General features: G+C 49.6%; 1 protein-coding gene across 1 annotated transcript; it reads left to right on the top strand.

Annotated features, from left to right (window-relative positions):
* Nucleotides 1–193: 193 nt before the first annotated feature.
* Nucleotides 194–7,237, top strand: ZNF319 (zinc finger protein 319). Its single transcript, XM_034788596.1, has 2 exons — nucleotides 194–342; nucleotides 4,001–7,237. The coding sequence occupies exon 2, from the start codon at nucleotides 4,301–4,303 to the stop codon at nucleotides 5,963–5,965; it is 1,665 nt and encodes a 554-aa protein (XP_034644487.1). The 5' UTR covers nucleotides 194–342; nucleotides 4,001–4,300; the 3' UTR covers nucleotides 5,966–7,237.
* The last annotated feature ends 9,664 nt before the right edge of the window (nucleotides 7,238–16,901 follow it).

Raw genomic sequence — 16,901 nt, 5'->3', positions numbered from 1 at the left:
AGTGTGGGAGCGCAGTTCCCGCCGCGCTCCGGCAGGGGGCAGCCCCACTCCCGGTCGCTCCCTCGGCCCCGCCTCCTCCGACTCCCTCCATCCCGGGGCTCGCAGCCGCCGCCCAGAGCCGAGCGGGCCCCACCCGGCAGCGGGACCCCCCAGCGCCGAGCCGCCGGCTGCTCGCCTGGCCCCGCCGCCGCCCCGCCTCGCCTCGGCCCCGTGCTCCGGGTTGCGCCGCCGGCCCCGCCCGCTACGCCAGCTCGGGGATCGGGAGGAGCCCGCAGGCCGCGTTCCCCGGGACCGAGCCGGGCTGACAGAGGCCGCCCCACCCCCGCCGGGCCCGGCCTGCAGGTGAGAGGGGGGACGGGAGCGCCGCGGCCGGGCGGGGCAGCGCCTCTCCCCGCCCCCACTGCCGGGGGCTCCCCCGGGGGCTCCCCGCCCCCAGTGCTGGAGGGTCCCCGGCCCAGGGGGGCTTCCCGTAGCCCGCTGTGTCCCCCGCGTCTCCGGGGGGCTTCCCCTGCCCCGATCCCTCCGCTATCGCTGGGGGATCCCCGCCACTCCCCTCTCCCGGGGGCCGTGTCCCAAATCCTGGGGTGCCCCCGGCCCGGCCCTCCCCTCCCCTCCCCACCCAGCGCTGGGGGCTGCCTCGTTCCGTGTCCCGCTTCCTCAGGTCCGACCTACGGACCCTGTCCCCGGGGGAGCCCGGCCTCTCCTCCTCCTCCCACCCCGGGAGCTGTTCCTCCCCGAGACACAGTCCAGTTATTGAATTGGGTGTTTTGTTTCTTCCCCAGCTCTACTCCCAGTTTTGTCTCCTGTCTCTCCCTTCGCTTTCCCCTGCATTTTTGTTCTTCCCAGCTGGAAATGTCCCCAGCTTCACACGTAGGACACGGGCTGGAAGGGGGGGGGGGGTTACTTCTAAGTTAACTAAACACCACTTTTTTTTTTTTTTTGATCTGCAAGTTAAACTTCGTGGTTTGGATGTCTCACCTTAAGGTCTGGTTGAACAGGGGGTGTAATATAAACGGGACTGAGGGGGAGGCTTTATTTCCTGTCATGTTTATAGGCTCATTACAAAGAGGACTTTCAGTGGGGTATTTGTAGCGTTTCCTGCTTCTCTTTACATATTTTTAACTATCCTGTGAGTTCTCCATAACATAACGGTGTAGTTTGTTCTACTCAGCACTGGCTTTCCTTTGATCCCACCAGGGCGAGAGCCGAATAGAGGACTCGGGTGTGACTGAGTGTGGGGTAGCTTACTAGATCATACAGTGAAAAGGTAAAGATGTCTTGAGGAACAGGTGGCAGCTGAGGGTGCTTGGTTTCGTCTCAAGATCTAGCTGTATCTTCTAATGGGGAATTATTAAACGTGTTTAACAAGCACATTAACCTTAAGGATACACTGCAGGCAACAAACGCCAGGAAATTCAGAGGAACACTTGTTCTGGAGTAAACCTGTGGAAACAGACCATTTAATTAAGGCGCAGGCCCGTGCTCCGATTTCCTCTATGCCCTTTGCTGCTGTGAATCTACTTGAGTTGGAATCTGAGCCCGTCTCCCTTGCATGTAGCCTCTGCTGCTGGCCTGCACTCGGGAGTTATCTTTGTGATGTTTTATTTCGTTGAATTTGGTGCTGTGATTGTGACTAGGAGGTTGAACGGGAAGTGAACCTGGGCCTGAAATGGAGAGGTCCTGATCAGAACACAAATAGGTTCGTAACAAAAAGGCAAGAGAAATGATAAGCAGAAGGTGGATCAAATTATGTTTCAGATGGCTACCTTGCCATCCTCTTCTCCAGCTTGAGAGATCAAGTGTCATCATCTTCTGTGTCCCACCAAGGGATGAGCTAGACTGAACATCTGCATTCACTTTTTTATATATATATCAATGTACCCAGGTTGGTATTTCCTAACAGCTTTATTTGGGTATTCCCTAGCTATTTCCATATTGCATCAGGCCATAGTCCAGAGTGCTGTCTCTGCTTACCTATCAGACTGCGTAACAGCCAACTATAGATTAAACTTGCCCCCGGGGGAGTTTTTTTTTCTTCTTCCTAGGCAGTTAGTGGTTGGCTTATGCCCTGAAACATGAGATTATCTATTCATAGTCTTATTCCAGCTAGTGTAACTGCAGATATTCTTTGTAAATAGTTCTAAATTAAAGCTGGGGACAGGGTGGAATATGCAGGATTGGAAAGGGAGATCGCAGTGAAGCTGCCAGCCCTAAGGAATTTGGTGGCTTCTCTGAATAGTGCACCATTGACTATAACGTTGTTAAGGCAAATTGGTTAGTGCAGCATCCTATTGAGTACCAAAATAGTGCAGCTCAATCTGAGCTCAATGCCATAGTGGCCTATATGAAGTTTTGGGTTGGTTTTTGTGCCACTTCACACTGATGTGTGAGACAGTTGCAGCAATGAGTGGGAGACTAAGCCATCAGTTTCTGCTGAATCCAAAGTCACCTGTTAACGGGAAACTAATCTGAAAGATGGCGCTTTTGAGCAGGGCCTGGGAGGAATATTGGTACCCTCCTTCTTCCCAAGAGGTGGTGTTGGAATTCTTGCCAGGGGATTGGCCTGCTCCTGGGTCTCGCTGTTACCTCACTATCTTCCTCTTGTATCTGCTTCTGGCTAATAGGTTTAGTCTTCTTACTAGGAGGTACGTTTTCTTAGTTCTATGTTATGCATCTAGAGGATTACAACTCCTGCTGAGCCTTCTTTGTAAGGCAGAAAATGGGATACCTTTCATTGGGACAATGAGTAAATTATGCACAAGTTTGTAGGCTCCAGTGATCCTCCTTTCAGCAGTTTGACAGTCTCTGTAACCAAACAATCACGTTATGTACTCTGGCCACGTTCACTAAGAGACCTATATAGCTACAAACACTTTGGGGTACTGTGATCGGTCTGTGTAATTGGGCCTTTGGTCTAGTCTAATGGGTTAATATTGTGTGGCCCACCATAAGCAGAGTAGTTGTTTCCCTGGAGCCCTCTTGTTCTTCCTAGTCTCAAAATAAGAAGGTATTTTATTCACTTGAATCCCCTCTTCAGTGAGGCTGTTTCGTTTCTACAGCTGTAGTGTCAGGTACACTAACAAAGTTGAGAATTGGAAGTAAATCCTGAGATATCTGTTTCCCCAAGTAAGCCTGTGGTACTCAACCAGTCCTAACTGGATCAGAGTGGACTCCGCTTGTGATGCTGGATTTCAGTGTAAAACTTGATTGGCTCCTAGCATACAGTAGGGTGTATCTACCCCCTTGGACTGCACAACCGTGAGACAACATTTTGGTTTTAATAGATGTGCTGAACCTCAGCAGATCCTGTCACGCTCCTGTGCAGTGATGTGGTTTTTATAAGGAGGGCAGTGCCTTTTGTGGAGGGCAGTATTTTTAGTCCGACTAGGGGCTGTATGTCATCTTGAGTGAGGCTTACATGAAATCATTAGAAAGGTTGGACTTGTCTTTTGGCGAGCAAGCCACTTTTACCATCACTAGCCAATGGTCTCATAACAAGTGAATGCGTGGGGATTTGAAATCAAACTTGATTAAATTAATCCAGTTGACTATATAGTCTTCTCTGCTGAGTATTTAGGAAAGAGATGGTGACAGGTCATTCGATAGTCTCAATCTGTGCCCCAGATGGGGACAAAAGAATCCCCAGACTCTCTCTAAACTGAAAGAGCCACAGTCACATGTACACACGCTTCCCTTTCTGGGCCACCGTACTTGGTTGAAAATGCAGGGAGCCAAAAACCAAGGCTGCTAGTCGCTAGGACAAAGTCAGTCTAATGGGGGTGTGGCTGTCAGGGCAGGACTTGGTCCCTTCTGGTCCTAGGTAAAACTTCCCCCAGACTGTGTGTGCCTCCTGGTTCAGTTAGTTTCCATCCTTTTTTGCGTAAGTGTGGCTTGCAGAGACTAGGTAGAATTGATTATTTTTAGTCTGATCCATGGGTTGAACACACAGTTGTCTTGCTTACCTGTGGGAACTGATGTGAGCTGTCTTCTTTCCTTGCAGAGTTGTTCCTTGGAGTGTGTTCCTCACCTTCCCCAATGTGAGTGCATTGGGTCAACACGGACAAGGGCCTCCTGTTGTCTTCAAGACACTCTTTTGCTTCTGGTTTCCATTTAGTTTATCCAAAAAAATTGAGAGAGGATCTAATGAAAAGCACTCCCTGCTGCTGATACCTAGAGAGTGGGCTGGATTCCCCACCCCCAGTTCAGGACCAGCTGCTGAGAATCAGTATCTTCTGAATTGACCCCCTCGACCGAGAAGCTGAAGCTGTGTCTGCTAAAACCCCATTTCTTTTTCCCAAGCATGTCAGAAAGCTGGCAGCAGCAGCAACAACAGCAGCAGCAACCACAACCGCAACAGCAACAACATCACGCCGGGACAGCAGCTCTCACAGAGCACTCGATCCCTTCGAGCACAGCTGAGAACCCTTTGGGTTGTGCTGTCTACGGCATCCTGCTCCAACCAGACCCCAATCCGCAGCATCACCAGCCCCCCCCGATCCAGGCTGGAGAGCCGTCCCACAAATGCGGCGTGTGCGGCCACGACCTTACTCACCTGTCCAACCCACATGAGCACCAGTGTCTGCCAGGGCACGACCGCTCCTTCCAGTGCACTCAGTGTCTGAAGATCTTCCACCAGGCTACTGACCTGCTTGAGCACCAGTGCATCCAGGTAGAACAGAAGCCCTTCGTGTGTGGGGTCTGCAAGATGGGCTTCTCCCTGCTGACCTCCCTAGCCCAGCACCACAACGTCCACAACGGCAGCGCCATGAAGTGCTCCATCTGCGAGAAGACCTACAAGCCGCCCGAGGCGGAGCACTCCCAGGCCCTCGACTCGTTGGAGAAGCCCTACAGCTGCTCCATTTGCCAGAAGACCTTCAAGCACCTGTCGGAGCTCTCGCGGCACGAGCGCATCCACACCGGCGAGAAACCTTACAAGTGCACCCTGTGCGACAAGAGCTTCAGTCAGTCATCGCACCTGGTGCACCACAAGCGGACGCACAGCTCGGAGCGGCCGTACAAGTGCACGGTGTGCGAGAAGACCTTCAAGCACCGCTCGCACCTGGTGCGCCACATGTACGCCCACTCGGGCGAGCACCTCTTCAAGTGCAGTGTCTGCGAGCTGCACTTCAAGGAGTCGTCCGAGCTGCTGCACCACCAGTGCACGCCCAGTGGGGAGCGCCCCTTCCGCTGCGGCGAGTGCCACAAGTCCTTCAAGCGCCCCTCGGACCTGCGGCAGCACGAGCGCACGCACAGCGAGGAGCGCCCCTTCAAGTGCGACCTGTGCCAAATGAGCTTCAAGCAGCAGTATGCGCTCATGCGCCACCGCCGCACCCACAAGGTGGAGGAGCCCTTCAAGTGCAACCTGTGCGAGAAGGGCTTCGTGCAACCCTCGCACCTGGTCTATCACCAGCACGTGCACGGCATAGAGAACCTGTTCAAGTGCAACGTGTGTCAGAAGGGCTTCAACCAGTCCTCGGAGCTGCTGCGGCACAAGTGCGTGCAGAATGCCGAGCGGCCCTTCAAGTGCACCGTGTGCAACAAGTCCTACAAGAGGTCCTCGGCCCTGCAGAAGCACCAGCTGTCGCACTGCGCTGAGAAGCCACTCAAGTGCACGCTGTGCGAGAGACGCTTCTTCTCCTCCTCAGAGTTCGTGCAGCACCGCTGCGACCCGGTGCGCGAGAAACCCCTCAAGTGCCCGGACTGCGAGAAGCGGTTCAAATACGCCTCCGACCTGCAGCGGCACCGGCGCGTGCACACGGGCGAGAAGCCTTACAAGTGCCCGTCGTGCGAGAAGGCCTTCAAGCAGCGTGAGCACCTCAACAAGCACCACAGCGTGCATGCCCGGGAGCAGCAGTACAAGTGCATGTGGTGTGGGGAGAGGTTCCTGGACTTGGGCTTGCTGCAGGAACACAGCGTCCAGCACACCGCCGAGGGGGCGTACCAGGTGGCGGCCTGCTTGCCGTGAGCCTCCTCGGCAGGCTTCAGCGTGCATGCAGACCTCTCAACCGCCCTCTTCCCTTCCCTGATCGTACAGGACCGATACCCGTACCTAGGTGGGGCAACGGGAGATGGGCTGCTGGCCTGGTGACAGTGCTCTGGCCTCTTTGTTCTGTTCCACCTGTATTAGTGTCTTACTGATCTGACGGACAATATGTGAAGAGTCCAGGGGGGTGGAGGAGAAGGGAAGGAAATAGTGAAAGCAAATCAAATACCTGCTTGTCCTTTTCTGGATTGTAGTTCACACTGCACCTGCAGTTCAAAGAGATGTGAGTTTGCAGGTCTCTGCTCAGCTGCCCCCGGGGACTGTAGCCCTTTACACCCCCCCCCTAGTAACGAGGTTCCCTGAGAGAGCCGGCTGACTGTCCCTGGCCTTCAGAGAGGCTCAGGAACAATCCAGACCCAGGCACGACTCTCTCCCCAGGCATAGCTGCATTTTCTGCAGTGAAACAGCAGGCTTCCAGTTTGGGAGCCTTCCTGCTTGTTAATCCAAATACAGTTACGTTGCTTGAAGGCAGTTTTGAGTCAGTAGCACTGGTTGACCAAATGGTCCTTGGAGCTCCCCAGACCTACTTCTCACTAGAGTGAGCAGAAGGGAACAGCATCAGGACTGCTGTGCTCCAGATGTACCGAGTCCTTTGCTAGCTGTAGAAGTCTGCAAAGGTTCCTTTCCCTCTCACCTGACCCCCAGGAGCTCTGGTGCAGTCGAAGGGTTACAAGGGTGCTGCACGGTATCTGGAGCCAACACAAGCCCTTCTCTCGTCGTGCTACTCAGCGATGCACTTGGACGGGGCATACGATCCCAGCCTCAGGGGCCTCCGTGCCGAAATAGAGAGAGGTCTCTGAGTGGGATCAGCAGTAAAACACTAAGGGGTGGGGGAAACACTACTATTAAAATACAACTTGAAAAAAAAAATCAGCAAAAGAGAAGTTTGTTTAGAAATGAGTTTGAGGATTTGGGATCCTAATTGAGAGGTAGGAGCCTGTAACCCACGTTCAAATTCTGTGGCATTAAATTGTGATCGTATGGGGCATGACCTCTTTATTCTGATCAGACAGTGAGTAGGGGAGAATTAATTCTCCCCAAGAAGCCAATTACACAGGAAAGGGCAGGTTAGCAGAGGGTCAGGGATGAATGTTTTCCTTCCTGGGAGTCCCTGTGGACCCCTCTTGTTGGTCCCTTATCCCACCTGTATCCTTCATGGGAATTGCATCTTTATATTGCAATTAGGAACCATTTAAAAAAAAAATCACCATCATCTGTTTTCCCATTTGACAGGGCTGATCCAGCCCCCAGAGCTGTCATCTACAGAATATTGTTAGCATCTCACGACCAAGGGTTCTTCAGCTAACGTTTGGCACTTCCTAGGCCAGAGGAGTGCCTGCTGCATTACCCAAAATCCTTTCCTTGCCACCAGCTTGGCTGGCTAGTATTTGAATTGGTGGTACACTGGTTGTAACTAGTGAGCAGTGGTGGTCAAACTACCTGTATGCTGCCCAACTGGATAGGGTCACAAAAGCAGTTCCATTGTGGGTGACAGACACCCACATTAACTCTGTAAAAGGTTAAGTCACGCCTGTTTTCTCTCAAAGGATCCCCTACTCCATGTCCACTTCCAGCACCATAAAGAGGACCAGAGCTTATTTCCACAGGGGGCTGGAAAAGTTGAATGAACAGGTCCCAGCAGGGCCAAGTTTTCCTCACGAGCAGCTTTAAGGCATTTAAATGAACCTCTGGCACCTGAGGAAGAGTGACTCAGTCAGTGCTCTTCGTATTTCACGCTGCCTCAAAGATGTAGAACCGACTTCTACCAAGTTTTCTGTCTGCGTTTATTTTCCATTTTGCTTTTTTTTAAAAAGCAGTTTGTTAATATTCATTAAAAGAAATCCTGTATAGTTTAATTTGATGTCATTTTGGATCTTTAAAAAGAGAGATTCAGTTCTAGGTAGCTGGTTTTTGATGTTAATATATAGAGTTCAGTGTATCCTTAACTATAGGAGTAAAACTGAAACAAAAACAAGAAAAGCTAATCTTGTTCAGGTTGTCTTTATAAGTGGGTAAGGTTGGGGGAGTCAGGGAGAGGTGGTGTTGGAGGGGACATCGCTTTGGAAATTGAAATTCAGGATATGAGGGGAGAACTAAGGAACCAAATTGTTCAACATGCAAGACATTTGGCTATAGAGACTCATTTTGTTCCAGCTGCAGAGCATTTTACGTTTTGCACTAATGCCTTCGGGACATCCATTGGGAACCACCAGCGCTGGTGAATTGGCTCATAAGATGATAAACACATTTCAAATTAAAAAATCACGACTGGCTCCCAGTGTCCTCCCTCGTTTTGTTTTGACAGCCAGAAGCATTGATAGTTCAGAACCTACAGGTAAATGTTCTGCAGTAAACTGCGCCTCCAAGATTGGGTATCAGACCTTGCTGTTAGTGCTCTGCCAGCTACTGTAGTCAACTTGGCTGTGGAGAGACCAAAAAGTGGATTAATGAGGTTCTACTGTAGTTAAACAGCAAACAATAGATTTATTATGGGTGGCAAATACCACACCCTCCTCAAGAGATCAGAGGGGTGCTGTAGAGGTGGATCTGAATGTATAGGAGGCAGCAGTGGGGTGGCACCTGCAAGAAGGGAGATAAATTATTGTCCAGATATACAGGCTCCCGTTGCATCTCTGCAATACTACTTTTATTAACGAGCTAGTTTCTCCTCTTCCTCTCCTCCGACTCTGGTTTCTGTCCCATCCGCTTCAGAGCACTAGCTAGCTCTGGATGCGAAGGATCTGTTCTCTGCTCAGGACCTCTCTCTGGTTTTTGTAACCAATTTATGAGTATGTGAACCCAGGCTAAACCTCATTGCGTTCCCCACTGGCTCTGGTGCACTCTCATGCTGTGTTCAGCTGTCTGCTCCAGCCGGGAAATCCCTGAGCTGCTGAACTGTTCAGGGCGGGAGCAGTAGCTAGGCAGTGCAGAGCGTAGCTGGTACCCTGGCTGCCCTGTGCTGGAGTGGGGAGCTGACCTCAGCGGTGGCAGAAGACAGCGGTTCTGTCTCTTCTGCTGTGTGAGTTATTTCTAAGTTAGTCCCCAAAATGGGGATGGTTGGTGATGAACTGGAAGGGGATGGAGAGGATGTTTGTGTTGCGTAATTGAGAGATCTGGTCCTTTTCTGAGAAGGGAAGCATTGGCCTGCTAAACCCAGGGTTGTGAGATCAGTCCTTGAAAGGGCCATTTAGGGAACTGGGGTAAAAATCTGTCTAGGGATTGGTCCTGCTTTGAGCAGAGGGTTGGACTAGATGACCTCCTGAGTTCCCTTCCAACCCTGATATTCTATGAATTATCCATTTAAGGATGGAGGATGCTGATGTACGACTGTAGTTGCCAGAGAATCTTCATTTGTAAAGTAAATAGCTGGTCATACACAACAGAGGCCTGCCCCTGATGCCAGTGTTACAGGAGTGTTAGGTTTGTGGGCAGGCCCTTTGCACGGGGGCTACTCCTTTCCACCCACTTTAGGGCATCTTCATGTTGCCAGAGCACCATAAAAGGGTCTTAGTGTAACAGAATCAGGCCCAAGATCTCTTGAATCTATGTCCAGTCTGTGGAAATGCAGTTCATAGCTGCAACCCTGTAAACCAGAGACATGCATTTCTCAGGTCTGTATGCACCCAGGGCTGTTACCCAGCTCTCGGGTAGTGTAGATGCATCCCAGGAGTCCTAATCGTTGGTAAACGTTGAGGTGACAGTACTGCCAGAAAGGGTCTGGGGGTTATAGCAGATCACACATTGACTGAGTCAGGAATGTGATGCAGCTGCAAAAAAGGCTAATATCATTCCGGGGTGCACTAACAGGAGTGTCACATGTCAGACACAGGTGGTAACTGTCCCCGTTCTTCTCAGCACTAGTTAGCTCCCAGCTGGAGTACTGTGTCCAGGTCTGGGTGCCACACTTTAGAGACGATGTGGGCAAATTGGAGAGAGTCTGGGGGGGAGCAACAAAAACGATTAACTGTTCAGAAAACCTGACATATGAAGAAAGGTTAAAAAAAACTGGGCATGTTTAGTCTTGAAGGACTGAGGAGGGATTTGGGTCTTCAAATATGTTAAGGGCTGCTATAAAGAGGAAGGTGGCCAGTTGTTCTCCATGTCCACTGAAGGTAGGACAAGAAGTAATGGGCTTGATCTGCAGCAAGGGAGATTTTAGGTTAGCCGTTAGGAAAAACGTTCTAACTATAAGGGAAATTAAGCTCTGGAATAGGCTTCCAAGGGAGGGTGTGGGAGTTCTTAAGAACAGGTTGGACAAATACCTGTCCGGTATGACCTAGGTTTACTTGCTCCTGCCTCTGCCCAGGGGGCTGGATTAGATGACCTCTTGAGGTCCCTTCCAGCCCTACACTTCTGTGATTCTATGTGTGGCTTCAGGACTACAGTTGGCTTGTTCTGTTTGGTAACAGTGCAGTCCAGTTCCAATTAAAAACGCTGATTGTCCTAACAGCCGATGACAGCATCTGTTGCAGGAGCAGATTAATAGTCAGGTGTATGTGGCCATACCTTTGATCAGAAGTGTTAAAATGCTGTTCCTGGGACAAGGGTAGGGTGGGGACAAGTTATGTGGTAGAACTGGTGCTATAGCCCTGGATTTTGATTAGGTAAAGAAAATTGTTTAACTACAAGCTGTTCCCTTAAAGAGGTTTAGATTAGGGAGAAGAGGGTTGGTTTACATAGCTGTGCCTTTCAGAGTCAGGTGTTTTTTAAACTGGAGTAAGTGGTAGAAATAGTAGAACATCATCTTGCAAGAGAACCTCCCTGGTTCTGCTTCTGGGGGGCTCCTGCAGCTGATATAATGGCTGCCTTTCCAAAGCGGGTTATGATGACACCATCCTACAGGGCGGAAGGGCTCATCCGCTATTGACTGTTGACCTTTTACTTTCAAACCAAAGAGCAAATGTGGCCAAAGCCTCTATGGGATAAAATGTGTTAAACTCTGTATCTGTATTGCACTTCCTTTCTCTTCCGTTCTGACGTTTATAGAGAGAGAGACGGCTGGGGTATCTGTAGCCCCACATCCTGGTTTCAAAAGATACTCCAAAAGGTGCTCATGGTACCTAACAGTCCCGGCCAGCTTTATCTGCCCTGAGCACGGGAAGCCAGGCACAATAGCTCAGTAGCTGTAAGATGTTATGGGCTAGATGCGGGTCCGTCTTGCGTGTGGCAGTTTCTCTAGCGTGAAGCCCTTGAAGATCAGAAGAATAGGAATGAAAAGATGGAACTTTTGGAAACTCATAGAAAGATGGGATGGTGGGGGGAACCTACGTTGTACCTCTGCAGCTGGGCAACTGGCTTCCAGACAATGCGTTCAGTTCTTCATAGCTGTGTGTTTGCCTCCAGGAAGGAGAGATTCCTTCTTATCCATCTCTTTCTGTCCTCCTCCCTTTTCCTGTTTCCCTTCCTTCAACGTAGCCACAGGATGCCTTGACATCTTTTTATTTTTTCCCTCCCCGTGTCTCTTGTGCGCTCTTCAGCAGTCTTTGGGGATTATCCTTTTATAATCACCTCTGGGTTTCTTTGCACCTCTTATGTTGGCTTTGCTCTTTGTAAAGGATGGTACATTTTTCCCTTTTGCCGGTTTGATTATTTTTCTACTATGGATTTCTTTAAAATAAATACCTTTCGGAGACCAGTGGTAGTTCTCATTTACTTGAAGACCTCGAATGGTGGGGATTTTAAAGGAACCTGATGGGTGAGGTGCCCAGTTCCATTGAATTCCAATGGGATTTGAGCAGCTAACTCCATTGCAGTCTGCAGAGCCATTGCCCGCAGTGGTACAGCCAAAGCTAGCAAAGGATTTGCGCAGCCACATTCCTCATTCTTTTTTTAGGGTCAGTTCCATTCTGGGCGTGTCAATTCAGCCTTAGAGGCAGGGGTGTTGGCAACAAAGTGTGGGGAAAGTGTCTCCCAATGCTCCTGTGTAGGAAACTGAGGTTGCAGAACCAAGAGGAGACTGGTCAGCATAGCTGTAAAACGGGCGCTCGCCTGAGGCTATGTCTACACTACCGGGGATCGATGCTCCGGTGATGGATGCACTGGAGGTTGATTTAGTGGGTCTAGTGAAGACCCGCTAAATCGATGGCAGAGCGATCTCCGGTCAACCCTGGTACTCCACCACGAACGAGAGGAGTAAGGTAAGTCAACGGGAGAGCGTCTCCCATTGACACTGCGATGTCTGCACCATGCTGGAAGTCACCCTAAGCTACATCGACTCCAGCTACGTTATTCACGTCGCTGGAGTTGTGCAACGTAGGTCAATTTACCGCGGTAGTGTAGACATAGCCTGATGAGTTGCAGTTTCTCCAGTAAATTGTCCATTGACACTGTCAAGGCAAATCTTGATAGTAACTTAGTGGAGAGCCCTAAAGGGTTCATGGGGTAGAAATGGTGAGTTAGCGGTGTATCGAGATACGCACTGATACTGTGCATATGGAATTTAAAAAACTTCAATCTATCCTTAAATGGTTGTTCCTACGACTGCCTATGGGGCTGTCATGCTGTAGCTCTCAAGGTGGAAGGATATCCTGGCTTCACCATGATGGGTACAACCTACTTTGTACCTGTGCCCTGGGTCCAGCTGTCTGATCTTGGTCCCATATTCAGTGATTGTTTAGGGGCGTGATGCGGAGCGAGGGTGTCCCTCTTAGAGCTGGGTGCTGATGTGCGTGCTCAGCGTTGGGTTGCCATGTGGCTCCTGGAGGAGTTGGTGCTGATCAAAGTGAACACTAATGGGAAAAACTGGAGGATGGATGAGGCCAAAGCGGCCTGTGACAATGGATTGGTACAGTCTCCTGGCTCTCCGCTGAAATAACTTGCCTGCATGATGTGTTTGAGGAGGAGAAGAGCACTTTTTTTATTTCCTTCGGGCATTACAGTCAACCCAGGACTGCAACTGGTAACTGGGTGTTTAACTCATGAAACAAAAACCTTAACCTTGAATGTTAACTATTCTTGATCAAGCTGTGACACGCTGAGTTAACTCTCTGGAAGATTTCTGTTCCTGTGTACGCAGACATCCCATAGAGATGGACAGGCAAGTATGAATTTTGGGCTACCACTCCGTCTTGGGTTCTGGCAACTTGAGCGTCTCTTGTGATTTGGGATCCACTTTGTTCCTCCGTGGCATGTTCCCTGCTGACCATCTTAGTCATCCAGGAGCTGAGCCTCCCGACATCCCTAGACCTCTGAGCGCGAATCCCTTTGCCAGAACCCCAAGGTGGAATTCTAACCCCTAACTCCAGGTGCTTGTCTCTAAAGTTTTATATGATCCATGGATCTGATTTCTTTTCAGGGGCAGTTCCTCGTTGCAGTGGAGCCGGGTCAGTAGCAGAGGGCTTGTTGGCCCACCCACAGTCTCTGATGGGGTGAGGTTATAGGTGGATCGCGTAACCTATGGTTGTGACTCCATGCCTGGGAATTAGCAGGGCTGTGTGAGATTGTACTCGTGAGCGATGAGGCTTCTGTGTGGCTTGCAGTGCCTTTAACACTGCTCTCCGTGTGTTTATAAGACTATATCCCATACGTGTGCGTGTGTGTGTATATATATATTGTATTAACCTGTCCGGCTCTCCTGTGTGATTGTCAAATGGTTTTGCTTTACTAATAAATTTATAGTTATTTATACCTTCTTGTGGGTGTGTAAGGTTTCTAGAGGGGGACATCACGCATGACCCCTCTTACCCGAAGCGTTTACTGTGTTTTTTTTGTAAATCTACTCCTGGGGCAGCTCCTGTTTTTGAGCATCTGTGGAGGGAAAAACAATAGCTTGTGCTGCTGATACCGAAGGTCACGAAATGGGAAAACGTTCAGGATTCAAGCCGCTAAAACTAAAACAGAGGAAAAAGTTTTGATGTGCTCCACTCCTGCTAGAAATGAGCATGTTCCTCTTATCTGCTGGCTTTCCCTGGATGGAGGTTATGGCCAAAGGCTTCCACTACCATGAGCTTAGCAGTGACGGCTATAGGTGCTCTGTCTATCCAGTACAGTTAGCAATGATTTCATTGGTGAGATGGATAGATTCCTGCTCCAAGGATCCGGATTCCACGGAAGGCTCCCACAGTGTCCAAAGGAGCTCTGCTTCTCACTCAACGCTCATCTAGTCATGGCATTGTAATAACTCTGTGGTTTGGAGGTGAATTGGGCAGAAACCAGGCACAGAAGTTCTCAAATGCACGAAGTTATTCTCCCCTCCACCCACTCCATCATGCGGGTTTTGTTCTTTTGGCCAGATAATGGAGATGCGAAGAGGAAAATAGTTTTGCTTGTCTGTGGCCCCACTTCCTCCCTACCCCTCTTGAGATCTAAAACTGGGAGAGAACATCCAGTCCACCAGCACACGATTCATGTCGGGGGTGGGGGGGGGGTTGAGATGGCAGAGCTATGTAACTCTGAAAATGAGAGACCCTGATCAGGCATGAGGGATCTCTTGACATCAAAACTCACGCTGCAACAAATGTAGCCTGTTTTCCTCCTCATTTTTAGGTGTCTCCCATCTGACCCTGTCCTGCAGCAGTAGCACCTTCAAAACATTTCTCCCTTCTAAATGGTCCTGCTTATCAATATTGTCCCCCATAGATCTCAAAGTGCTCTGACAAAAGAAGGGTAAGTAGTATCTGCATTTTACAGGTGGCGGGGAAGGAGGCGCACAGAGGGGAAAATGACTTGCCTAAGATCACCCAGTGGCAAAGCTGGGAACAGAACTCAGGTCTGTGTTAAGAAGCACTTGCATCAGTGAATGAAATTCTTTGCCCGCTAGAAACAGCCCATCACACTGTGCTATGTGGACAGCACGTTACATTTTCCTGGTTTTGAGGGGGAGGGAAAATCTTCCAATTTTGTATCCTAGAAGTTGGATCTATTGCATGCTTAGATCCTTTATTGTGAAGAGAAATTTCTAATTGTAAATGTGACAGTTGCCTGAAACTCTGACCCCCTAACCTGGGCAGGGCAGCATCATATACATGGCTGGGAAAGCTTTTAATTAAGGCCTAGATCAGCGTTTCTCAGATGCGGCCACCATGGGCTTTTCTTGCGGCCACAGCCTCCTGGGTGGTGATTGCGGGGCAGTAGGGGGGCAAAGCAGCGGTCCCTCCCCCAGGGTCGCCAGCAGGGGTTGGTCCATGCCGCCTTCTGGAACCACAAACACTGTAGGAGCAGGCAATCAGTGTGAGTTCTCCACCTTCCTGGGGGCGGTGGGGCTTGGGCTTCGGGCTCCGGCCCTGGGCTCACCCCCCTATCCCCCCACATTGCCCCTGGCTCCCCTGCCTCCTCCAGCCCCCACCTGTGCAGCGGGATTCCAGGCTCCAGCCCTGGACTCACTGCCTCCCTGCATCACCCTGACCCTCGCTGCCGCCTCCACCTCCCCATCCAGTCCTCCCTCACCCCATGCCCTCCTGCCTCCTTACCCGTCTCCCCAACCAGGGTTTAAATTTGTCCTCCAGCTTGCCGGGGATAAGTAAGTTTGCTGTGAAAAGCGATATTAACAAACATCACTTTTTACAATAGCAGACTTGCTAGCAAGTCTAAAAAAACCCAACAAAACCTTATTTGTGTTTCTATTTTGTTTAGGTCCTGTAAAGAATAGGGACAACTGTCCGTTATTTTTATTATTAAGTCTGCAAAAAATCCCATCATAAATAAATTACAATGATATGGACATGTCTATGTGCATACTTATTTGTTTTTCCTAAAGTTAGTTATTTTAGGAAAAATTGTCAGAGCGGCCACCAGCAAGAGTTGGTGGCCGCACTCTGAGGCCACCAAAATTTTTGTTGTGAGAACCCCTGGCCTAGATCCTTCAGGAAGGTGGTGCTGGCAATTCAGCTAGGTGGCCGTCTTCCCTTCTGGGTCAGTATTGAATGAGTGGTTCTGTGTTGCTGGGGCTCCTGGCTTTTTGGAGGAGAGAGAAACGCATGATTCTGACCATATGCCATTAAAACTTCTGTGTCCTGTTTTTCAAACCTTGTGTCCAATTATTGATGTAAATGGGGGCTGCCCTTCACCACTGCCTGGCTTCCTTATTCTTTGTAAGGTTATTTCCAAGCCAGACACGGGGCGGGGGGAGTTAAATTGTGTTTTAAGGTTTTAAAATATGGAACTGCTTGAACTTTGTTCTAGAGCATCAGATAATACTCTGTCTTTGGGGCAGGTTCACCCCCCTTCCTCCCCCAACACTGGCAGCTTTGCACAGTAAGTGTCTTTTGACTTGCAATTCATTAAATAGCAATAAAACCAATAAATGTGCATAAATCAGAGGGTTAAGAGCTAGTTAAACCCTAACTGGAGTAATAAGTAGAGCTGGCCAAACAGTGGGAAAATGACTGCCCAAAATGTTGAAGTGGTTCCTGTTTCACAGGGTTCAAAGTTGGAGACCCCCTCCCTCCTTTAAAAATTTTTTGCAGTAGCTTTTGAAACTGCGATAGCCATTTGTCGTTTACCAAAAACTGTGTTTTGTTACTGCAAACTGGGGTTTGGTCAATGAGGAGCTTCAGTAATTTAGAAAACGTCTTTGAGAAATGAATAAGGATGGGGAGGGATAGCTCAGTGGTTTGAGCATTGGCCTGCTAAATCCAAGGTTGTGAGTTCAATCCTTGAGGGGGCAACTTAGGGATCTGGGGCAAAATCAGTACTTGGTCCTGCTAGTGAAGGCAGGGGGCTGGACTCAATGACCTTTCAAGGTCCCTTCCAGTTCTAGGAAATAGGATATCTCCATTAATTATTAAAAATGTCATGGAAAGGCGTTTAGAAAAGAGAGACTATCCACAACGGTGACAATTTCTCACCAAACGTAAGTTTTTTTTTTTTTTTTTTTTTTTTTTTTTTTTAAAAAGGCTGTTCTGTGATTGAAAAAACCTAT

This window comes from Trachemys scripta, chromosome 13, assembly GCF_013100865.1.
Source record: "Trachemys scripta elegans isolate TJP31775 chromosome 13, CAS_Tse_1.0, whole genome shotgun sequence".
In the NCBI taxonomy this organism is placed as follows: Eukaryota; Metazoa; Chordata; order Testudines; family Emydidae; genus Trachemys; species Trachemys scripta.
This window is presented reverse-complemented; position numbering and strand designations above follow the sequence as displayed.

Excerpts from the sequence above, each read along its gene's own strand:
- ZNF319 (XM_034788596.1), top strand. The coding sequence starts at position 4,301 with ATGTCAGAAAGCTGGCAGCAGCAGCAACAACAGCAGCAGCAACCACAA.